Source organism: Myotis nattereri, assembly GCF_964212035.1.
Source record: "Myotis nattereri genome assembly, chromosome: 1".
Classification (NCBI taxonomy): domain Eukaryota; kingdom Metazoa; phylum Chordata; class Mammalia; order Chiroptera; family Vespertilionidae; genus Myotis; species Myotis nattereri.
The window spans coordinates 139,216,088-139,242,074 of record NC_138075.1 but is presented as its reverse complement, the minus strand read 5'-3'; the positions used below and the strand labels follow the sequence as shown (position 1 = coordinate 139,242,074).

Genomic DNA, 25,987 nt, shown 5'->3' with positions numbered 1-25,987 from the left:
TCTACAAATGTGGGGAGAAACTGCCTTCCAAATGATGTCTCCAGGATACCTGTGACCCCCACAAGAATGCTCCATTTCAAAGGCATACCTTTGTGTTTTCAGTTCAAATATCGAGACAGCCAGCCAGCCAGCCAGCCAGCCAGCCAGCGGACATGGCGCAGAAATCTGAGCTGGTCAGCAAAACCACTGCCTCTCCTTATTTGGATAAATAACAGCCTCAAAGACAGCCAGTTTGGGAGTCATGCATCCCCCAGGCCTGGCATGTGGCACGCTTCTCTGCCTGCCCTGCTGTGCCACGCTGTGCCCTGCACAGACGGCTGGGCAGTGGCAGCCAGCATGGGCCAGTCACTGCTTCCCCACAGGTCCCGGTGCTGCCAGGAGCCTCCTCCTCAGAGATAAGAGCTGCTTCCCTGCGTCCCAAGGACAAACTGCCAGGCTTTGGGCACTCCTGAAACGGAGGCTCTCAGGAGAAAAAACAAGACAGCTGCCAGTCCAGTGACTCCGTGTGAAGAAGTCACGCTCCATATCACAAAACGCCCACCTCCAGCAAAGGGGCAGGGGTGGTCTAGGTGTTCCCCCCAAACACTGCCCCTGAGAGGAAAGAACCCCCTGCCACACAGGAGGTGAGGCATGGGAAGAAAATGCTTTGGAATCTGTGAAGCGCCTTTGGAAGTTCATGATCAGCATCAAGAACTTTCAACTCACTGCAAAGAGAAACAAGCTCCAGGCTGACCCCAAAGTAGCATGTCTTCCCCTGCTGCCCAACCCAACTTCCAGTCTTTTTCCTCCTTCTTTAGATTATCCTTTCTCTTCCTTTCCTTCCCCTCTTTGAAAAGGAACATTGGGCAGAGTTTCTCCCAGAGACGGTAGAAAGATAGGGGTCAACCAATAGACAAAGGGAATTTCTTAAAATTAGGACAGGATGATGGCTTGATTCCACTGACGCTCAACTCTCAAGTTCTCCTTCAATGTGCTGAAGCTACAAATTCATTTCCAATTTTTTAAAAAAGGGTTAATCATCCTCTCCGGTCAGTACCCCTCCCCACCTTGATGCCCAAAGAAGGGTGTGGAGGGATGAGCTGGGTTATGCATGAAAAGGCTTGGGTTCTCCTCATGGGACCTGCTCAGCCGTGGTCTCCGGCCGAGCCGTGGTCCTGCCACTGAACTTTCCTGAGGCTCTGGTTCAGCTGCTAAGTTGGCTCAGGAATAGCTTGCAATCTTACCCTCCTGGTGCCGTGGACATCACATGAGCTAACTTATTTGTAAATGACTTTACATGCAGAAAAGTGTGGTCAATGTGTTATTAAAATCAGCAACAAATATTTATAGGCTCATTCAATGAATCGTGAGAGCAAAACAGATAGAAAGACAATACCTACTTTAATATATTCACAGGAGGATAAAGAGGATGGCACACTCTCTTCTAGAGATATAAGAGCTCGTGAAGTAATGGAAATTCTAAATGCCGTGCTGTATCATTCCAAAGCATCATCCTTGAGAAAAACGCCTGATATATGCTATGAACTCACATTCAAGAAGGTGTTTGTACCCATTCTCATTCCCAAGTGAACTGGCTACTCTGAACCCAGGCCAGGTTGGTTCAAAGACTTCCCCATCCACTTCATGCTGATAGGATAGGTACATTCCAATATCAATTTATAAAATTCATGGTGGGCAATTATACACATCCCCTTCCCTTCCCAGTTTATCTCCCGGGAGAACCTGTCTTCAGGAATGAGAAGAGAATCTGTGACATCACTTGCCTGTGAACAGAATAAAAGTTTTGGTTGGTGAGGGGGAGGTAAAACCAATTAGCTAAAGATCAGTTTTTGAAAGCTCTCAGAATGTCACTATATTGTCCATTCTAGTCTTGTCCCATATTTGTATTAAAAACCATGATCTGTGTGCCTTAGATCTTGATAGAAAACCATTTATCTGTGGTAGTGCTCAAAAAATATTTTTTTTTTTTGGGGGGGGGGGCAGGCACAGATGTATAGCACAGTGTAGTGATTTAATAGAAATGTTTGTTATTGAGCATATATGCCAAGACGGATTTGCACATACAGAGATACTCACTGTATCTACTTTAAAATATAAAAATGTTTTGGTAGATTTTATAGTAAGATGTACTATGTATATGAGTAAAATTCTGCAGATCAAAATCCTCTGCCAAAATTAAAAATATCAAAATAACCACTTCTGACTCATTGCTATGCTGTAGTCACAAAGTGGTACTGAATAGAAGCTTATTAGCATTTCACTCAATTTCTTCAGTTCATTGTTACAAATAATAAAAATACAGACACATTTTAAAACACCATATTTCAGTCTTAAAATGGCCAGATTAACATAATTATAGCCGAAGGTTGCCAATAGTGGCACATTTCTCACTTTCGCGAGAATGTAGAGGTTCTCCCAGATCGCAGGCTAATAGGCTCCTCGGTCTGGATATAGAAGTGAAATCCGCAGCAAGTTTCTGAAGCATTAAGATCTGAACCCTGGAGATACCTATGAGTGACTGGCGCTGCAGTGGAGCAGTTTTTTTGTTTGTTTCGTTTTGCAGTGACACAGCTGCTAAGAAATATATTTTTAGATTTGCTTTTAAAGCAAGCAAAAATGGCATCCACTTTGCAGATATGCATCTAACAGGGGTGGGCAAACTTTTTGGCTCGAGGCCCACAATGGGTTCTTAAACTGGACCGAAGGGCCGGAACAAAAGCATGGATGGAGTGTTTGTGTGAACTAATATAAATTCAAAGTAAACATCATTACATAAAAGGATGCGGTCTTTTTTTTTCAATAGTTTTATTAATTTCAAACGGGCCAGATCCTGCCCGCAGGCCGTAGTTTGCCCACGGCTGATCTAGAATGTCCCCTCAGTCTCTAGGCTGATGGGTCAATCATCTACCAAATGCCCTATTCAGTACAAAGAATGGCACCAGGCACAGCTCCCAGAGCCGGGCTGTGCCACCTCGCATCTCAGAGGCGAGTTGCAATGAAAGCACTCGCTGCGCCTCAGCCCTGTAGATCAGGCCCCTGCTCTTCCGGAATTACTGCATCACTGACATTGTTATGTTTGGGTTTTTCTTTGGCAGCTCTTCCTACTATGTCAAGGGCAGATGGAAAGGAACAGGTTCAAAGAGTTAAATCAGAAGAAGGGGAAGCATGACCTTTGATTCACAGGAAAAGACAAACATAAAAAGAAAGAAATCAAGTGCATGAGTCGATCAACCGAGTGAAACATGCTCTCTGCACTTCGGGACCAGGGCCTGTGCTAGAGCTTCCTGGACAAGGGGAAGGACCCGTGGCCTCAATGACACGCTGGGCGTTCACACTTCTTATCAGAAAAGGCCTTAAGTAAATCAATCTTACGAAAGGGACAGAGGAAACAGCTCCTCTTTTGTGCCAAATACCAAGATGCTGGAGGTCTTGAGAAGACTTAAGCGAGAATTCGATTTGACCCTGAGATCCAAATGGTTCATTTTCTTCAATGGTATAATCTTTAATAATGGTTTACTCTGCCCCTCTGTGAACACCCAACTCGGGGTTTGTCATAATGCCTGGGTTTCTACACTTCACTCGATAACAAGATATTATCACTCTTTCTGCCAGACCCTCACCAAGTGTACTATCATGCTTTAAGTCAATTTTAAATGGACTTTCTTTTTATTTAGTTGTGACAAAGCAAGAATATTCATTAACTTTCAAGTTCTTGGCGCTACTTATCTTTGCAGTACTCGTTAATACAACATTATTTAATTAATAACATTTAAAAACTTGTTTCTTCTATGTGCCACTTAGAATCATTGGCTCCAAGGGAAAAACAGTTTTGGAAGTAGTTTGAATAGTAATACATTAAAGTTTCAAACAGAGTTATTGTCAGAGCCTTAGCAAAGAGGCCGACTTTTGAAAATAACACTATAATACTATACAACCCTTTAAAGCCAATGTTATTTTATTCAAAGTATCTCATAATTTGAAGCAGCTGCTGTTTTTCAGTTGTCTTGATGGCTCGCTCTCCTTCAATAAAACATTGAATGATATGAATCGGGTTAGTTGAGAAACCCATTTCTTTCTGGTCCAGGCCCATGCATTTCTCACTAATGAGCTCTGGCCACTCCACAGCGTTGTGCTGCTGTCTGGACGCTAAGTGAAAGCTGGCTATGCTCAGCGACTACAATGGATGGCTGAGAAGTCAATGGCATAGTGTTTGCCTGAATCAATCAAGAAAACCACCCTCGAGAGGGTGAGAACCAAAAGAGGAGAGCCCTGGAAATGGACAAAAGGCTGATGTCAGGGGCTGGGGGGGCCTGGGATCCAGCCCTATTTTTGTCACTTCCTTACGTTGTGGCCTTAACCAACTCATACCAGCCATGCTAGCCTCCTGAGTCACAACTGGCGGTGAAAGAGTGATGAGAGGTGATGTGTAAGTCCTTTCCACCGCTAGAACCCTGATTCCAATAAGCCAGGCCTGTTTCTTCAGGGAGCGCCAACGACACAGGCCAGGTGTATTTCCTAGTCACAGGAGCCAGCCCCAGCTCCTCAGCGTGGACAGTGTCACACCTGCAAATCACACGCAAGCAAAGGGATCGCCAACCCCGTGGGGGAAAAGCAGGGCTTGCCACCAGGCAACATGGATCTTAAAAACATTTCTTTCCTCTTCAAAAGATGAATGTGTGCCCTCCCCAAATTTACATAAAAGTAACACACGCTCACCTGAGGGATTTTAGGAAAATTATGGAGAAAAGAATGGTCACCTGGAAGCCCTCTGCAGGGTAGGATCTTGGCCCCGAGGGAGCCTGTACTGATATGACAGGAAATGAGCTCCTATAGTCCAAGCTGCCCTGACAGGGATTCACAGAGGAGACATTCAACCCCAGGGAAAAAAACAACAACATATAGGTACAGGGGATACAACCGGAAAATACCAGGACATATGATCGCAGTCAAAGGCCATTTCTGCTAGCACCTATATTTATGAGCCAAGAAACGGGCTGTGGCTTGGATATAAAAAAGCTGAAGTGTGGCATTAACCTTTCCTGAACTTTCTAGCAAGGCACAGAGCTCTCAGGAGCTCACCCCAGTGGCTGCTGAAGAAGGAAGGCCGGTCCCAGTCAGCATTCAATTGCGTTGGTTGCTTAGCCAGTCCCAGGTTTTATGCAGAAATGGGGCTGGAAGCAAGCTGCTTAGATCCTGGAGCCCAGGTGCAGTGCTGCGATGAGCAGCCGCATCCCCGGTGGATGCTGCTGGCAGTCATTACTTCGCAGCACAGGTCACCAGGACATTTCTGCGGCTGAGTGGCTGTGTCAGTCTTCAGGAGGGGCCGAGGCAAGCAACAGTCCCTGCCTCTGAGTCGGTTCGGCTAGCTGCCCTGACTCCAGAGCCCTCCACCTTCCAAGTTCTTTAACGTTCTTCCTGTCCACCTCTTTCTAGAGGCCTGAAAGGAGAGCAGGCGGGCACTGCAGGCAGTCTCCACTCAAAGACGCTCCCTCACTTCTAAGTCAAGCTCGCAAATAAGCCCCCCGGTCCCATGAGGAGTCTTATGAGTGCACAGCCCGTGACGCAAAGAAGGAAGCGTAAGAAGGAAACAGCCCTTTGTTCGCAGTGCTGTTTGCTGTCCCACATCATCTGACGTTCACTGTGTTCATTTCACTCTAAGTTGTAACCAGGCCCCTGAATAACAACCAGTGTGATACTAGGTCTTGGATGCTACAGATCTAAAAAAATATATATATCCAAAATTGTTCTAAATAGTTTATTGTGGGCGCTGTCTCCTCATCCGGAAGCAGCGTCCCACCGAGACCCAGCTTTCATTCTCTTGTCTGTCTTTTCTAAGAGATCTCTTAGGTTTTGTTAAGCTAAAGATAGGCAAGATAGAAATAAGCTGTAGAAATAGAAAGTAAGCGGTAGACATTAGAAAATAAGCGGTAAGAATCAATCCTTTCACACCCCCTCCCACACACACACTCAGGGTCACTGAACCAGGCTGAGCTGGCATGGCACATAAGGCGCCCTGGGGCTGAGTATGCCATGGCCGTGCTGGCTCCCCACAATTTATCTTGAAGACAGTTAAGCATTACTTATTTATTTATAAATCATTACTTCCAAGATGAGTTATCTATGTCTGACTCGAGACTCGGAGCTCTTAGCTCCTGGTAAGGCTGTGCATAGTTTGGTTCTAAAACAAGACCTGTAGGGACAGCCAGCCTGGGTTTGAATCACAGCTTTGCTACCAACCAGTGTGTGATCTTGTTATTAATCTTTCCCAGCCTTTGTTTTCCAGTCTTAAGATAGGTATGATAGCACCTACGCCAAACAGTTATTATGATGATTATATAAAATAACGTATACTATTTACCACATTGGAAAACAACTTCTCATGCATATGAACTCATCTCTAAATTGGGATAACGGTATCCATACAGTTATTCATAAGCTGATCCATGCTCACATGTACCTTTAAAATGAAACAGATTGATTTCATAGAACATTATTCTTATTAAACTTCTTTAAAAGAAATAAATGCAAAACAGTGTGATTTTAATTAGTGCAAGAATAAGACAGAATAGTTATTCTCAAGTAAATATAATTTCTGCCAAAGACTTTTTTCAGTCAATTATTAAACCCAGTAGAAATGAAATATATCTATTATGTTATAATGTCAAAACTGTAGAATATTTTAATGTTATTCATAAAGCTTAAATTGATATTTCTTTTTAAAATGTAAAAATCAAGATAAAAGAGCTGTTTTTATTTTAAAATCTAAAATGTTTTATACAAGAACAAAAACAAGAAAATTTCCCTGGACTGTTAAAGGACACATGTTAATCTCCACCCCCCATTTGTACCACACCTTCAAATTCTCTACGTTTGTCTCAGAAACTAAATGCAAGTGAGCATCTTCGTGAAAACACCGAAAACTGTCACAAAACACATAAACCGATGAGATCTGTACTAGCAAACAATGTTGACTATTTAAATCCTTTTCTAAATTATAAGGTTCAGCAGACACTAGACCACAAAATTTATTGACTGAAGACAGCCCAATGTAACTTAAATGGATTTTTTTAAAAAAGACGAATGCCAATAACAAAGAAGTGCCCTTTAAACAGTTAAAAATAAAAACCTGAAATTTCAATTCCTCATTGAATCAACTTAAACACAGCAGACCTGACTCAATCCAGGGAATGTGCCACAGACGACAAAAATTTCTGAAAATTCTTTTCTGTTACAGAGTCACAGTCCTTACCTTACATCTTCCGTGAACCTTTCTCTTCTAGAAGAAACTTTCTAGACTCGCAGAGACCTTGAAACCACCCATCTCTCGAATGCTTCCAGCGCTGCCTGTCTTTATGGTGAGTGAATGCAAGGCTTGAGGTTTTTGTGTGTGTTCTTTTTTTTTTTTTTTTCACAGAAGGAAGCTTTTAGTCAAAATATGCGGTTTAAAGGAGCAGTATCCACCCTTGTTAAAACTATTTCACGGACATTCAGAGGTTTTGTTGCTACTCTATGAAAGTTAAATCTGAGTAGGAAGGCATTTTTCCTGTTCCGGAAATCGGCATAAGTAAAACCAATGCTGAGCTAACGAGAAATGTTTCTTCCATGTGTTCGTCTGGCAGAAGCTGCGAGCCATATCAAGGAAACACGTGATGTTTATAAATACAATATGGCTCGTGTTGTCATAACCTCTCAATGACAAAAAGGAAAAATAAGAGCAAGGAAAAGCAAGCAGCCACACAGCAGGAAAGATGAGATTTGTATCACTTGGAAGCTGCACATCAGATGTGCATAGATTACCCTTTCTTGCTTCTCAAAAATAAAATAAAATGTAACTGGAAGTAGCGAGGGAGGAATATCTACCTTGTCCTGGATCTTCCCCACATGGAAATGTGTTTGCCTAGCTAATCGTCTCAATAAGAGGAACTCCTTACCATTCCAATAGAAATACTTTGTGTCTGTCAGAAAGACAGGACAGAAAAGGGCCATAATTACATCCATTATGCATAAGTGAGTTCCATAGTGTTAACTCAAGCAAATAGCAGAATGAAGGCAAAGATTTCACATAGCCTGGAGCTGATGTGAAAATTATAGATGTCTGTGTCATTATTGATTAGTGACTTTCTGATCTTCTCTTGAACTGTAGGATTTGTGAGGGCAGTTACCATACTTGGTCACTATTACAGTTGACTCTTGAATAATGTGGAAGTTAGGGGCTCCGACTCTGCACAATAAAAATTCATGTTTACTTTTACTCCCCCAAACTTGACTACTAAGAGCCTACTGTAGACTGGAAGCTTTACTGATAACAGAAATAGTCGATTAACACATATTATGTATGTTATATGTATCATATACTATATTCTTATAATAAAGTAAGCTACAGAAAAGAAAATGTTATTAAGAAAGTCTTAAGTATGATATAGTCCCATTCATTTATTTTTGCTTTTATTTCCCTTGCTTTTGAGGTCAAATTAATAAAATAGTACCCATGTTTTCTTCTATGTAGTTTATTATTTCAGATCTTATATTTAGGTCTTTGATCCACTTTGAGTTAATTTTTATGTATGGTGACAAACAGCAGTCATTTCATTCCTTTGCTTGTAACTTTCCAATTTTCTCAGCTCCATTTATTGAAGAGGTTTTCTTTTCTCCATTGTACATTTTTGGCTCCTTTGTACAATGGAATATTACTCAGCCATAAGTAAAGGTGAAATATTGCCATTTGTGACAACATGTGTGGGTCTTGAGAATGTCATGCTAAGCGAAATAAGTCAAGAACCATGTGATTGCCCTGACCGGTTTGGCTCAGTGGATAGAGCGTCAGCCTGCAGACTAAAGGGTCCCAGGTTCGATTCCAGTCAAGGGCATGTACCTTGGTTGTGGGCACATCCCCAGTAGGAGGGTGTGCAGGAGGCAGCTGATCGATGTTTCTCTCTCATCGATGTTTCTAACTCTCTATTCCTCTCCCTTCCTCTCTGTAAAAAGTCAATAAAATATATTAAAATAAAAGAACCATGTGATTTCACTCATATGTGGGATATAAAACTGAAAGCAACAAATGAACTAACAAGACAGACAAACAAAAACTCACAGACACAGACATCAGTATGGTGGTTACCAGAGGAAAGGGGAGTGGGGAGTGGTAGCAAAAGTTAAATGGGGTCAAATATATGGCGATGGAAAGAGATTTTACTTTGGATAGTAAATACACAATGTAATATACACATGATATATTATTGCACATGTGAAACCTAAATAATTTTATTAACCAATGTCATCCCAATAAATTTAAATAAAATTTTTTAAAAAAGTCCAGAAGAGAAAATGCATTTATGGTATTGCACTGTAAATGAAAAAAAATATGCCTATAAGTGGACCACACAGTTCAAAATCATGTTGTTCAAGGGTCAACTGTGTCTCTTCAGAATCTTGCACAAAAGCCTAAGCCAGAGAAGTGGTTCTACGTATAGTGGTTGGGAGAGTGAATCAGTGAAACTTCACAATAAAGGGGTCAGATGAACTGTTCTAAAATAATCACTCCTACTTTGTAAGTTTGGAGGCATTTAAAATACTGACTACACAATCTAGAGGCAAGATTTGTCCTACTGAATTATAAATACAGTGAAACAAGATCTCTCTTATTTAATTTGTTATCTGGAGATTTGTTTACTTTCTGCTATAGGGGAACTTAACTCCTGAGAATAAAATGCAGATATGTGTACATCCCTTAATTTAAACTGACAAATCTGTTGCTCTCATCTTAAAACTTCAGGGCTATTCACTGCTATAAAATTATATTGACAGGAAATGTTAGGCTAGATAGCCACTCATATTTCTCATTTTGGTCAGGAACTACTTCTGGGATAAACTAGGGAATATGTTGCAAACCTCAGACATTTCCAGTTATAAGTTCTTGTACTGATCTTAGGAGAGAAGGAATTAACTGGAAATTCGTGATGGAAAAAGTACTGAAGTGAGCCCCCTTTTCGTCCAGAAATGTAATGAGAATTTTCTCAAAGCAGGACAGTGTCCAAGAGAAACACAAGGAGTTTTTTTTAAGAAGCTTAGAATTTAAAAAGGACTTATATGTGCATATCAATACCTACAGTGCAGGCAGGAAAAGGTGAGTGTGCTATGAGAGGGGGTAGAGGTGAAGTTCTGTGGAAGTCAGAGAAGAAAATGTGGTGAGTGAGGCCTGAAGAAGGGAAGAGTAAGGGGAAGTTAGATGATGACAGTGGCTTTCGAGTTAGGTCTTTAAAAATGGATGGCACATAGACGCTGATGATGAAGACAGGAGTGTGGAGAAGAACAGTAGTGACCACAGGAGTGAGTAAGAAGGCCAGTTCTGAAGATGACCTGCCTGACTCTGAATCCAGCTCCACTTCTGAAAAGCTCTGCGGCTTTGAGCAAGTTCCCTAACCTCCCTGATCCTCCTTCCACATCTGAAACAGAGCGATAATAAGAATTCCTTTCACACTGGCTTTTACTGAAAAGTCAAATGAGCAAAATGCTCATTTTTCAAAATGCTCAGCACGGTACCTGGTCCAGAGTATATCGTGAATATGTTATTATGTGAGTGAAGGGAATACTGTGATGGTTGGGTCAAGGAGGGCCTTGAGTGAATCAAAGAAAATTAGTTAGGAGTGTTTTCTGATTTCTATGGGATTCTCTTCTCTTCCATTTCTATAGAATTATTTCATTCACCCCTGTCTTCCCCAAGTCCCAAACCCTTCTCAACCAGAACACTGGCCTGAGGACAAAATAAAAATCTCAATTACGCCGTAGCCGGTTTGGCTCAGTGGATAGAGCGTCGGCCTGCGGACTGAAAGGTCCCAGGTTCGATTCCGGTCAAGGGCATGTACCTTGGTTGCGGGCACCTCCCCAGTGAGGGGTGTGCAGGAGGCAGCTGATCGATGTTTCTCTCCCATCAATGTTTCTAACTCTCTATCCTTCTCCTTTCCTCTCTGTAAAAAATCAATAAAATATATTTTTTAAAAAATCTCAATTACATTAGAAAATGGGCACATACTCTTCTTTTCCTTTACTTTGACTTTCTTCCCCCTCCTTTGTTTTTGGCCAGATATCTTTTTAACTTTTCCAGAAGAGAACAGAATGAAACAAAGTCAAATATGAAAAGATACCATAATAGAATTAATAAGTGAAACAAATACTTTAAAAGAATATTTTATGTGTTCTAAAATCTTAGTAGATGCATCATTTCAAAAATTGCAAAAATCACATGGAAATACCAAAAAAGGGAGACTGTGGGCTGAATCCAAAGAGTAAGACAGATCTGGGTTCAAACCTGACATCTGACATTTACCAGGTGTGTGGGTCTGAGAGAGACATCATTGCCTCAGTTGTATCATCTGTAAAATGGAGTCAGAATACCTATTTTGCAGAGTTGTTGACTAATTTAAATAATATGCAAAGTATTTAACACATTGCCCACTATATAGACACAAAAGAGTCTATTATCCTAAACCCAGGGAAACAATAGTAGAGAATGAATATTATTTATATCCTGACTGATTCCACAAGAATATAATAGAGTTCATATAAATTATTACAATTTTGCTCCCCAAAAAGTCAAAGTGGAACGCAGGACAGAAAGAACATGAGAGGAGGGAAAATAAAACAGAGAAGCCAGGAACAAAGCCAGCACACAAAACACACACTGCAGAGTGCCTGTACACTTGCTGTGGGTGGGCCACAAATTTAATTCTAAGCTTTAAAGTAGCAACACAAAGAGGGAAAATGATCACTTCTAAGAGTCAGAGTGTCCACATGATAAAAATAAACCGGGAGAAGCACAACTATTTCTGGTGATGAGAACAGGGAGATATTTTAACAGTGGCTTCTCATTAATGACAGAAAATGAATAATACAGCATTTGTAGCACTGCCACCACACTACTCAGGGCATCACGTTTGACAAGTATTTACACTCACCAAGCATAAGACACAAACTGGCTCTCGGAGGGATACAAAGATGAGCATGAGGATGGTTGTGCCTTTGGAGAACTTACAGTCAGGGGTGAGATGGACATGCATTGAAATGAGTATAACACCAACAGAATGTGCAAAATGTCCCCCTAAAAGAAAGATGAATTCTGAGAGAGCATTAGGGAAAGCTTCGCAGGCAGTCTTTTATTTGGCCTCTAAAAGCACGAGTTTAATTTTTTACACTTTATTATGGAAATTTTCAACCATAAAAAGTAGAGAAAATAATATAACAGACTACCATCATCCAGCTTTGACATTTTTCAATATTTTACCAATTTTGTTTCATATATTTCCAAAGCAATTTTTTTAATTTGCTTTGCTGGAGTGTTTTAAGGCAAATCCCATTAATCGTGCCATTTGACCTGTCAATACTTTAGTATGTCTCATTTTTAAAAACACAACCACCAAGTCATCATTATGTCCATCAGGATTACCGGCTATCCCTTACTATCACCTGATTCCCAAAACATGTTCAAATTTTCCAAAGAGTTTCAAAGATATCTTTTACAGTCGGTTTGTTCTAATTAGAATTCAAACCTGGCATTTGGTGTTATTTCATAGAAGAGATGTAGAGACACAATAGTGTCCCCTCCCACCATTTTTTTTTCATGCCAGCATTCTGTCACTGGCATCAGGCAACTGTCCCGTAGTAAGCTGCATGGACTTTCGAAAGGCAGACATGTGCGGTGGGAGAGTGCATTTCATACACTTGGAGCAAGAACTGTGAGACAGCTTTGCTGGGTGTTGGGGCAGAGAGGATACTGATCACTGGCCTGTGCTCTTCTTTGCACAATGGGAAGTTGGGCTTAGGGAGATGACTTCAGAAGCAGTTGTTGGAGTGGAGGAGGAAGCGTTGGTTAAAGGCCGTTGCTGATAGAAAAACAGTGAACGCTGCACCTACAGGAGGACGGCCGTGTTGCTAACAGCCTGGAATGTGGAGGGCAGAGGCCTGGGTGCCCTTCTCAGCTCCGCCTGCTCTAGCTGTGTGGCCTTGGGCACATTTCTTAGCACACCTGAGCAAATGTCTCCTGAGTTAAAACATGAGGCAGTACCTGCCTCAAAAGGTTGTCTTGAAGATTAAATAAAATTACCCTGAAAAGTGGGTAGTAAATGCTCAAAAAAGTTAGCTATTGTAAGAGTAGCAGTGCAGGCACTGGCCAAAGGGTCATCTGTCAGAGGCCTCGCACCGCGGAATGGTTCCGGAGACAGTAGGATGTGCTGAGAAACGGGAGTTAGGCAATTGAAGACTCACTGATAAGTCAACTTTTTAAATCTCGTCCCCCCCAACCCTCAAAACACACATATATGTGTACACACACACACACACACACACACACACACACACACACACCATCTCTCACAAAGATAGAAAAACAGGAGGAAATAGCTTGGAAGAAAAAGAAGAGATTACGACTTTGTGTGTGTGTGTGTGTCTTCAACAACAGGATACACCGGAAACATTGGAAGACTATCCACGTAGAGATAACCACTTGGAAATTGAGCATTTGGGTCTTGAACTCTTAAGAAATGGCAGAGCCAGGGCTATAGTTTCAAGGATTGTCTACTTTGGCATGATTAAATCAGTAGTAAGATAAAAATCACAAGTAAAAATGGTGAAGATTAAAAAAAAAAAGCAAATTAAAACGCACACAAACTGGAAGTCAGCCTGAACACACCGAAAACCATAGAGGGCAGGAGGAAGAAAAGGAGTTAGTGAACAAAGGAAGTGTGTCTGAATGTGGGCTGGGACTTAGAAATGGCCGCAGTGTGATGGAAACCCAGGTTTCTAAGGAGACTGCGCATCGGTGTCAAATGCAGAGCGCAAACAGAAGAGGTCTGGGAGGCAGCGGCTGAACCGGGTATTAGGAACTAATTTAAGACGCAGGGCCGATCTGGGGATTGTGCTCTAAATGCAAATCTGGGAACTATCTATACACAAGGAAAAATTAAGGACATACAAGAGGGAGCAAAGTGAATGTCGGGAAGTAACCTCAAAGTACCTGAGAAGGTGGAAAGGCCCGAAGACTGACAAAGCCACTGGCTGGGTGGGCGGGACGTCGCTGGCGGGTCCCGTTGAGAGCCACGGAACGGGATGGCTCCTCTTCAAGTTGTACATTTGTGAATTGCAAACCCATGAGAACACATATAATTTTTTGCAGAAGGGCCTGTTCCACGTGGTGACTACAGTACCATGGGAACTGAATTATCAAAGCTACTATTTAATGTAACAAAATAGGGACGGAAACATTCAGGAGCCGGGTGCGCTCATTCCAGCAGAGAACCACAAGTCTCATGAAATAGGCCAGCCTCAAAAATGCGCAGCGAGTGCAGAGTGAAAAACTAGACACGTCCCCCTCACCAAGCACATATGCCGAGCGCGCTCACCACCCCAGAGCGAATGCTTTAGTCTAGCGTGCTTCCTGAGTTACACCGCTACCATCAGAGCCCTGCTCTGGAGCACGGACTGTGTTAGACCCAGACTCTTACATCCTTTCTTTCACAGGCCAGATGCTCAATTCATTGTGTAAGGGGAGTTTCAGAGGCCACTGCAAAGTTCTGGCATTGCTGGTGTGGCGCCTCTGCATGGTCCATCCAATGTTTTTCATGACACGCACGGGCCTTGGTAACGAGTGGGCAGCTGGAGGACCATCCCGCGGCCTCTGGAGGCTGCTGAGGGACGGTGAGTGACAGGCGGGCAGGGCTGCCACGCGCGCATTGCAGACATACGGGAGGATGGAGCGCCTCTCCACCCAGCGTGCAGCTCAGTTTAGTCTACAACAATTCATCCTTGCTCTGCTCTCTGTTTCTGTTCTTTACCACGAACCATGGGGCTATGCAGCTGCGCTCCAGACAGGACTCAACGAAGCTTTCTTTCCTTTCATGGAAAGGCAGTTACATTCATCAGGAAGGAGAGAGAATTCCAACCTCTCGAGCCAAGAGGAGGTGAGGCTGAAGGAATTCCATGTCTTTTAATTTCTGGAATCTGCGATGAGACCAAGTGGCAAACTGCAGGCACAATCACACCTAGTTGGTTTTTAAACTGCGTTCTGTTTCTTATTTCTGACTCATCGTCACTGAAACCTAAAAGCTTTTCAGGGGGTTGGATGGTGAACATTTGTTGTCTCCTCAGCTGGGGACAATAGTTGATTTTTCTCACACACAAAATTACTGTCGAAAGTATGCTGTGGGCAACTCAGAAAGTGATCGCTAGGGTCTCATCTTAAAGTAAAAAACAGGACAACTTCACCGATAAGTTCTGAATTCTAATAGGCTTTGTCCATATGGTTACTATTTGATTCTCCCCATGCTCACGGATGGCCCCTTATGCAGGTACCACATCTGCTTAAGAGTTAAAACAAGTGTCCTCCCCAGCCATAAACAAGATTTTCAGAGGCAATTCTGGGACCGCTGAGCGGGCTCTATGTATTGAAAACAGAAAGCTGAACACCATGAAACTCTAGTTCAAAGGCTAGACATATCAAACACACAGATTTCCCAGGGAGAAAAGATTCCTAAAAATGCCACCGAGAAAGAGAATAACGAAGCAATAAAAGGCAAAGGGTTTTGTGATATTCAGTCCGCGCAGCCTGGTTGGCAGGCCTCGATCTGTCTTCACCTGGTGCTGGTTTACGTTCAGAGTGGAACTGGCCAAAAATAAACCTCAAAATCCTAGATGGTCTGAAGTAGCCACACTGCCTTCGCTTCAAATCACACACCATTTCTGACATAAAAAAAAGCAGCAGGTGAGTACGTGAGAGCCCTCTTCCTCCAGAAGCGTAGGTTCTGATGTCACCACAATGACATCACTCATACTCCAGGCCAGAGTTACCTAGAAATCCTCCCAGCACTTCCTATTGGACCTCCTGGCTTCTTGGTCCTAAACTCACATACCCTGTGTGGTAGAGAGTACAATGATGTTTACATCCTCAACCCTGGAATCTGTGACTTTAAAGTAAGGAGACTGTTCTGGGGTATCAGGTAGGTTCCACGTGATCACAAGGGACCAGGGTTAGAGGCGTGATGACGGTACCAGGCCAGAGAGATGCTCTTTCACTGGATTTGTCAACGGAGGATGAGGGCTGAACGCTGAGGATTGTGGGTGGCGCCTAAAAACGGAGAATAAAAGGAAAGAAAAGCCAATATCCCGCTGATGGCCCCTAGATTTGAGTCCACCCATGCTGGATGTCTGACCTATAGGACTGTACCATAGTGAGTCTGGGTCGTTGAAGCCACTGACTGTGTGTAACTCTTATGGCTGCGGCAGAAAACAAAAACGCTGCAGGAAGTGGGGATGCTTCACCTCAGGCACTCCTCTCCAGCGCTAGGAGCCGGTGCCTGGCTTTCTCCGGCAATAAAACCCGTCCATTTCCTTTTTTTCTAGTTAAACTCCAGATTCCAGCAGAGTGCTAATCCTCAGAGAAGATGATATATAATAGCACAGCATCTTCCAAATTTGAGTGTGGGGGCGGGAGGAGGCAGGAGGTACAGTGGGAGAAGTTAATCTTTCTTTTTCCCTCCCATTTTCTTTCAGAGAGATGTAACACTATTGTTAGAAACACAATCCCTTTCTAGTGGACCTGCATTAATGTGGTTTGAAAATCCGCCTTTTCAGTTTCTCTGCTCTTTTTTTTTCCCCTCCAAAATACCTCTGTGTGCTGTGAATGTTTGGATAATCTGAGATGATCTAAACGGAAAGAATTTCAGCTCCCAAACCATGTAGTTTTTCGTACAATGCCCTCAATCAATTCAGATAAGATTTGATAATATTTAATACACAGCAACAGCAAACAGTCCTGAATTAGACGGTGAATAATTTAATTAGCGTGCTAAGACTTGGGATAGCTGATGTAAGAACATTAAAAGATTTTACATTCGATTATGTATGGGGTGTTCTTTTTCATTGCTGTTTGTATGCTAGCTTTATTTTAATTGGAAAAAAATAGCAAGAGATCCTCTGAGTAAGCTAAGGTACTGTGGATCAAGAACCCATTTATGTAAAGATTTTTCAGGATCCACTTGGGGTGAGGACATCACTAAACTCCATGCCTAAGAGGAATGAGTCTGTGTGAGGCCCTGTTTCAGTCCCTTTGCCCCAAATGACCAGAAAATATTTCTCTACCAAGAAAACAAATGAGTCGTCAGACCAAATGAGTGGTGAGAACACCCAAAAGCTGGTGGTGGGGTGTGATCTCATCAGGAGCACATACCAGAAGAAGAGATGGTTTAACCCACCAAAAAAAATCAAAAATAGAACAGGAACACTTACCCTCATGTCTCCGTTCAAAGTTTTTGGCATGTGATTGAATGCATGTGCAGGATCCTTGTTGTACACTTTGAGGAGCGATCTGTCCTGAATGTTCCTGGAATAAAAAACATCAATAACTATGGCAGACGAAAGGAGCCTTACTTTGGCCATTTTCTCTGTCTGCCCATAGGAATCAGGTAAAAGACAGCAGCAGACAATCCAGCTGTTGTCCACAAGCAACCAGACAAAAGTTCTTTTACCATAGAATAGGTAAAAATAAATAAGGAAAATAAAAATGACTTCAGTTTTTCTTTCCTTTTTTTTGCTTTTTTGTTCTTTCTGTGTAGTTTTCCACCCATTGATAGAGGGTGGCATGAAATTTCTTAAGATATTGAGCAAAGAAAGGTAACACTTGAAGAAACAGTAAAGCTCTGATGTCTACAACATGTTCCAAGAAATTTGGTTAATATTTAAATATTTAATTGCTTACTTTACCCAAACACCCATTTTTCTGCTTATCACATGAATGCACACAAACAAAAAATGCTTTTCTCCCTTCAAACAGTTTCAGCAAGGAAAAGAATATCTATTTGCAGCCCCCCCAAAAGAACCACGAAGATTAAAACCAGTATCTTTACAATGCCTTTTTTGTCTTCCACAGTGGGTTTTAAAAAATACTTTTCTACATACAAGTTGAATGAGTGGATGCACAGGGTATTGAAAAGGAATAGCTGCAGATCAATTCTTCCACCTGTCTCTCCCTCCTTCTGAACCCAGCATTTAGAGCTGGGGAGTCAGTCACACCCCAGCAAAGAACAGAAGTCCCACACCTTTTCTCAGTTCCTACCTTAACATTATTTAAGACCATATGAGTTGTCTACGAAGTCCTTTTCCCTTCATATTCAGATTTCATCAGCAGAAGGGCCACCCAAGGCCCTGTCAGCCTTGCCTGCACGGTGATTCCTTCCAGGGCCAGCGCAAGGGGTGGGGGGGGGGGGATGGAGGTAGGGGGGACGATGTTGCAGGAGGACACATTCCTTTCCTCCAGGTGCAGCCACACGTTTCGTGGGCTGATCGCAATCACTGGGATTACTGGGTTATGTTTTTGTTTTAAACGGAGTGGAGAATTCTTGGACTAGTCTTGCTTCCCTCTTTTAAATACCCGTCAATAATTGCTTTGAAGCAGTGACTAGCCCAAGCTTGCACCATGGCTCCAGGTTTCAAGTAGCTCATTAGAAGTGAGCTTAGGGGGGAGTGTGCGGTCCTTGTTATTAAGGGGCTAGGTTACTCTGAAGGGAGAGTTCACAGAAGGTGAGAATGTGGGGATTCACTAAAGGAATTCACCCTGTAGCTTCGGGGAAAAGTCACAATAATGATGTGGAGAAACCGAAAAACATACTTGAGCCACGAAAAAAAACCTGGTGTGATTCTAAAGGTATTTAAAGTACCTTGGTTTATAATTAATTTAGAAACATGTTCATCCAAGATGAACCAACACCAAAGGCCCAGATTGCATTTACCATGGCAACATTTACAACACAGCATTTGAACCTGAACTCTCTGTGGCATTTCCCTAAGGAAAATATGGAGAACCCAACACAATGATGAAACAGCCAAACTTGTAACAAATATATTCTCACTTCAAAAAATACTGAAGAATGTAAAATGAAATTTGTCTCTGGGTTCAGAAGAAAGCCATTGTCTTCATTTAAAATCCACATGGTACATTTTTTTTTGGAGGAGAAAGAGGTTTTATATAACAGTAATGTTGAGAATTTATTCGATCATTCAGATAAGATATACTTGAAGCATTTTATGCACAAAAGCAAAGAAATAGAATAATTATTTGGAAAGGATATGGATATATATATTTACATATATATATACATTTTCTCCACATTTTTAGATCCATTTTTATAAGTAAATCAAAACACTAAAAAGTAAAATCTAGACAACTGACTTCCCAATTAAACATTTTAAAATGAGATTTAAAAAAAAATCAGGCTATTTACACTGTAGCATGAGGATAAACAAGATCATCATTTTTGCAAATATAGACATATTAACTGAAAATTATCAATGTTAGAAATGATCACTTCTCTCAAGCACTTGCTTGAATTTGTCTGAAAAAGGATCATCTTAATTTGGGAAGTTGGGGGACCTTTCCTTTTTGTCTTCCCTCCCACTTCCCTCTTTGTGACTATAAAATGATACTTCCTCAGAATGCTTAAAGAAAGTATTAGTAGTACTCTGAGACTTGGGGAATGCTCTAGAATATTGGGCCTTATCCTATCTAATAAAAGAGAAACATGGTAATTGGTGTACGACCGCTACCCTTCCCATTGGCTAATCAGCGAGATATGCAAATTAACTGCCAGCCAAGATGGCGGCCGGCAGCCAGGCAGCTTGAAACTAACATGAGGCTTGCTTGCTTCAGTGACGGAGGACTCCAACGTTCCCCACCTGCCTTGCTGGCCTCTGAGCCTGCAGTTTAAGAAACATTGAAACAAATATAGAAGCTAAACAAAACCCCAGAAACCAGCTTTCAGCCAGCTGGGATCTCAGAGCTGGAGTTATACATTGTTTCGATTATAGAACCTAAACAAACCAGATACCTTCTTTCAGCAGCAGAGGCCTCAGAGCTGGAGCCAGAGCTAAAGCTGGCCCAGAATAAAAAAAGAAAAAGAAAAAAAGGAGCAGTTGGGAGCTTCAGTCACCTGCCAGCCTGAAAACAGCCCTCAGCCCCTCACCCAGACTGGCCAGGCACCCCAGTGGGGACCCCCACTCTGAAGGGTGTGTGACCAGCTGCAAACAGCCATCATCCCCTCATCCAGGCTGGCCAGGCACCCCAGTGGGGACCCCCACCCTGATCCAGGACACCCTTCAGGGCAAAGCAGCCAGCCCCCACCCATGCACCAGGCCTCTATTCTATATAGTAAAAGGGTAATATGCCTCCCAGCACTGGGATCAGCGGAGCCACGAGGCCTCCCAGCACCGGGATCAGCATGACAGGGGGCAGCGCCCAAACCTCCTGATTGCCCTGCAGTAATATGTGTGACAGGGGGCGGGGCCACAACCTCCTTATCGGCCCTGCTCTGTGCCTGATAGGGGGGAGCTCCCCAACCCCCTGATCGCCCTGTGGCTCTGTGTGTGACAGGGTGCAGCGCCCCAAACCTCCCACCCTACGGGCCCTGTTCTGTGTGTGACAGGGTAGAGCCATAACCTCCCCATCGGCCCTGCCCTGAGTGTTACAGTGGCAGCGTCCCAACCCCCTGATCGGCCCTGCTCTGTGAGTGACAGGGGGGAGCTCCCCAACCCCCTGATTGGCCCTGCTCTGTGAGTGACAGGGGGGAGCTCCCCAACCCCCTGATGGGCCCTGCTCTGTGCGTGACAGGGGGGAGCTCCCCAACCCCCTGATTGACCCTGCTCTGTGCGTGACAGGGGGCAGCCCCCCAACCCCCTGATTTGCCCTGCTCTGTACATGACAGGGGGTGGCGCTGCAACCTCCCCATCGACCCTGCCTTGAGTGTGACGGGGGCGGTGCCCCACCCCCCAATTGGCCCTGCTCTGAGCCTGACCAGGGGCTGCACCTAGGGATTGGGCCTGCCCTCTGCCACCCGGGAGCAGGCCTAAGCCAGCAGGTCGTTATCTCCCGAGGGGTCCCAGACTGCGAGAGGGCACAGGCCGGGCTGAGGGACGCCCCCTTCCCCCCGAGTGCAAAAATTTTTGTGCACCGGGCCTCTAGTCTTATATAATAAAGGCCTAATATGCTAAGTGTCTGACTATTCAACCAGTCACTACGATGCGCAATGACCACCAGGGGGCAGACACTCCGACCGTAGGTCAGCTTTTTGCTGGGGTCCAGCCAATCGGGTCTGGGCGAGATGGGCTGGACATGCCCTGGAGCCCTCCAGTGGTCCCTCCCCGGCCCCAATCATGCACTGGTGTGGTCCCTCAGCCTGGCCTGTGCCCTCTCACAATCTGGGATGCCTTGGAGGATGTTGGAGAGTCTGTTTCAGCCTGATCCCCAGGGCTCTAGTTGTAATATAAAAATTCTTGCATGAGCTGTGAGGCAGTGGGTCCAATTGTTGATAATAACCTCATCAGTCTTGAGCTCCATAATCAAAAGTGGCTTTGCCTAGTTTCATGCTTATTTGTTATTACCGTATCTCTCAATTTCTCTAACTGCAAAATGCAGAAATTCAAGAGGAGTGTTCTAAAATGTCACGTCCATGTAAAAACTCTACATGGGATTATATTACCGCAAACATACTCTTTAAACATAACATGATTACTTCATGTTTAAGTTTATGCTTTATAAATTTCCTTTTATTGGTGACAGCTTGGTTAATAATTTATTTTAAAAAACAAACATGAATTTTCTGTTACCTATGAATATTTAAACATGTGTTTATTTAAAAAAAAAAAAAAGCAGGAAGGTTATGCAACGGATGCAGCACCCTCTACCTTAGGGCATGTGTCAAATTTTGAAAGCCCTCAATTGCTCATACAACTTGGCACTTGCCTAAATATGTCATTGCAATCACTGTTAGATATTTATCAGTTTACATTTATTATGCATTAAAGGCACATTTTTAAAAAGTGGTTTCCACTAATTCCATAATGAAGAAACAGGTCAGCCTGCTATTCCCCACAGGGCAAGTACTCAGAAATTCAAGTTGTGGCCCAGATGAGCTGAGCAGGGAATAAATGTTCTGAGGGAATAAAAAATTCTTTTTTTTTTTTAAAAAAATATATTTTATTGATTTTTTACAGAGAGGAAGGGAGAGAGATAGAGGGTTAGAAACATCGATGAGACAGAAACATCGATCAGCTGCCTCCTGCACATCTCCAACTGGGGATATGCCCGCAACCCAGGTACATGCCCTTGACCGGAATCGAACCTGGGACCCTTCAGTCCGCAGGCCAACGCTCTATCCACTGAGCCAAACCGGTTTCGGCAAATAAAAAATTCTTGACCAAGAATGTGGACAGTCAGGTTTTGATTAGGTGTAGCCATGAACTGGCTGCATGATCTTGAGTAAGTCCATTAAGTTTTATGCATCTGAATGTCTGGTACCATAACATAAAAAGGCTGGAATAGTCACTAAATAATTTTTTAATTTCTAAAATGCTTAGAGGCTATCCTAAACAATTCAAACTGCAATTCAAACTGTTGTTCAAGGGTGTTGATTTAAGTCCTGTTTCTCAGGCTGTTTGTCTGGGACAGATTAGTTGGTTCCCTTCTGCTCTATACACAACACCACCACAGCCGATAAAGATGCTATAATCCACTGCAGTAGCAGGCGTCCAGGGAGCCTCACTTTAGAGTGTTTTCTCCTGGGCGCCCTGGAGAAGCCCACCTGGAGGGAGATCCTTTGGTAAAGGCCCAACTATTTAAGAAACAACTGGGAAGGGAGAATGCGTCTCAGCCTCTTTTCCTGTGGACAGTAGCAGATCCCACTGCTTTTATTCTGACTGGCTCCCGTGAAGAATGACTCGGTGGGATCATTGCCTAAGATGTCCTCAGGCTCGTCTGTGAGGGCAGAGCAGCTGAGAAGTTGGGAAAGTTCCCGTCAGAAGTAGTGTCTTCAACTCTGACGACCTTGATCAGGTCTCTTGCCTGGGTCTCAGTTTCCACAGCTCTTAGATAGCTGGTGGACTGGATCATTTCCTAAGTTTTTTTCAGACGTAACATGCAAAGATCTCTGTGGGAGAAGTCTAGACACCCTTGCCTTTGTAAACCACTTCTTTGTATGTGAATGATGGAAAGCCAGCGAGTGAATTCCCACCTGGGTGAGTTAAGCCTGCCAGGTAGGAGCAATACTTTCTTCACTGGGCCACGAAGAAAGTAGGACTCAATACAAACTGTAGCAATGCTAAACGCAGTATGGCACACACACACACACACACACACACACACACACACACACCACATGGCATGACTACTTACCTTACATCATTTAGTTCATAATAGACATTTCTGCTCTCGTCTTTGATGTAAATGGCGACACTGGGCGACTCCAGCATTTTCATGGTGAGCTGCTGTGGGAAGGCACTTACGAAGAGAGCCCGGATCGTGTCTGCACTTGTGATTTCGTTGGGCATCCTGAGCTGCTTGGTTTCATCTCCGTACTGGAGATAGAGAACCCCTGCGTGCAAAAGGAGCACAGTGGTCACACTCAGACCAAGACTCACAGGACACGCAGCACAAGCTAAGCCACCTCTGTCTGGCCACGTGCAGGAAATGTTGTGGACAAGCTTGAAAGCATGCAACAAGAAATATACGTTCGGAATTTCCAAGGAATGCACTCTCTGGCTATCTCAAAAAGTACCCATTTTTATTCTTTGGGAGTCTGGGCAGGTGTTAAAGAGGCTAATTTTCAATTTTTTTTTTAAAAAATCAAAAGAATAAAAAGCAAACCTCTGGCAGCCTAAAGCAAAAGCCAATACTTAATCCCCCTGAAAGGTAGACTTAGGAATTTAACAGCATAGGGTGATCCCCCCGCCCCTGCCCCATGTCTTTCACTAACTAAAAACACATTCAGTATAGCAGGGGTCCTCAAACTTTTTAAACAGGGGGCCAGTTCACTGTCCCTCAGACCGTTGGAGGGCCAGACTATAGTTTAAAAAAAACTATGAACAAATTCCTATGCACACTGCACATATCTTATTTTGAAGTAAAAAAACAAAATAGGAACAAATACAATATTTGTATTTGCATGTGGCCCGCGGGCCGTAGTTTGAGGACCCCTGCAGTATAGCCATGTGTAAGATATACAGTTTAAGTCTTTATAGTCCATTCAGACACATTTTAAGCGGCAATGTTACAATATATCTGCGATCTAACACATACTTATTTAATGTTTACACCATGTAAACTATAAAGAAAAAGTGGCACCCTGATGTCTTAGAAAGAAGCTGGAACAAGTCAGTTGCACAAATGAAAACAAGCACAGGATCACAGAATTCCAGCATTCCAGAGGGTACGTGGCTCCCAATGAACCATGCCTATAAGAGTAGCCATGCTCTTATACAGTGTAGTTTCTTCCAAGATCCGGTCTGAGCTTTGCCATGTGACTTTCTTTGGCCAATGGGACATTAGCAAGTGTGATGCAAAACGGAGGCTAGCCAAGTGCTTGCACACTAGAGCTTGTCCTATTGCTGAGCATGGTCATGGGTTCTCCCTCACAGAATCACACTTCCGTGGAGTCCAGGCAAACATGTGGAGGCCGCATGGAGAAGAATGGAAGCCCTGACTGGTGGCCCCACTAAGCATCCGTTCTCCAGCCAGTCATGAGGGTGAACCCTCTTGGTAGGGGTATCCCTCCCTCCCGGGAGAACTGCCCCCATCCCACGAAACAGAAAGCATATGAAACAGAATCGAGAGCCTGGCCCACGTTGCAGAATCATGAGCAAATAAATGACTGTTTGTTTTAAGTCACTATGTTTAGGGTCATGTGTTGCTCAGGAATAGATAACCGAACCGGGGAATCAGAGATTCTGACATTCAATCTGTATCCTGTTGTGAGAATCTACTGAGGAGGGACTCCTACTTACTACTAGAATAATCCTTGGCAGGAGAGATTCAAAAGAGAACAGAATATGACTTCTGGTTAAATATGGCCGTTCGTGTAATACATTTATCTCTTTCTCCTCCTGAAATTCCATTAAAATGACAATGAGGAATACAAAAGCAAACATTAAAGAATCAACAGAACAGGAGAGGAAACAATAGCAGACAAGAGAAAGCTGGCACCTTGGTCTTCAAGGAGACAACTCCACATAAACGCAGGCCCAGGGGAGCTCCGGAAATGAGCACCAGACTCGGAAGGCAGGAATGCACAGTGACAGGAAAGCATGAGCCCCGATTGAACTTCCTTTTTTTAATGGCACAGCAACCTGTACATATCTCCCTTTTTCTCCCACTCAGCCAAGCAACTCCCCATATCCACAGAAGACTGAAGAGGTTGAACCAGATTCTGCTCATGGGCACAGGGGCAGTGGGTGAAGTGCCCTCTGACAGCACCCTGGCAAAGGGCTGCCTGCCATCGCAGCCAGGGACTGGAGGAGCCCCCCAGGAACGCTGGCTGGCCTGTGGGAAGAGAGCAACAGAATTTTAAGGTAACTGTGCAGGGGCTGCTTGGTCACCACGGTGGTAAGCAGCCTGGCCCATATGTAAAGCTTCCGGTGAGGACACCCGGCCTCGCTCAGAGATTAGCAGGCTACCCGGGATTATCAGACATTTCATAAAAGCCTCTACCATGAAAGAAAAGACTGAAATACACAGAAAACAGAAACTCAGAAGGGATGAAACAATCCAAGAAAAGGGGGATATTTGGAGAGCAAAAGTGAACTCTGGGAACCATGAGAGCAGAAATTAAACACATTCATTGAAAAAGAAAAAGTTGATAAAAACCTTAAAAGTGTAGTAAAAAGACTTTTCGATGGGAGAAAGATGAAAACCAAGAAGAAAAGTAGAGAATTACTTCAGTGCATCCCAATACCTAATAATGGAGACTTGGATAAAAAGAAATCAGCAGAAATAGAGAAGTTTTACAAAAAGTATTATTAGACCCCCCCCCCCCCCGACAACTGAAGGACATGAGATTGGAGATTGAAAATATTTATGAAATGCTCAATACACTCAGGCTTGTCACTGAGACATTGCAAATGGCAGGGGAATCAGGGGTTCCCACCAGCCCAGAGGGTGTGAGAACAGTCGCAAGAGAAGGGT

The 25,987-nt window shown here is 43.4% G+C and overlaps 1 protein-coding gene across 4 annotated transcripts in view; it reads right to left on the bottom strand.

The window, feature by feature from the left end:
- Positions 1 to 25,987, bottom strand: part of KIAA1217 — a 467,214-nt gene that overhangs the window by 80,657 nt on the left and 360,570 nt on the right. For all 4 annotated transcript variants that reach the window (XM_081104030.1, XM_081104029.1, XM_081104031.1 and 1 more), the window contains 2 exons: positions 23,204 to 23,402; positions 17,272 to 17,365 (listed from right to left, as the gene is read on the bottom strand). In XM_081104030.1, the coding sequence (XP_080960156.1) occupies positions 17,272 to 17,365; positions 23,204 to 23,402 (293 nt within the window). The remainder of the gene's footprint in view (positions 1 to 17,271; positions 17,366 to 23,203; positions 23,403 to 25,987) is intronic.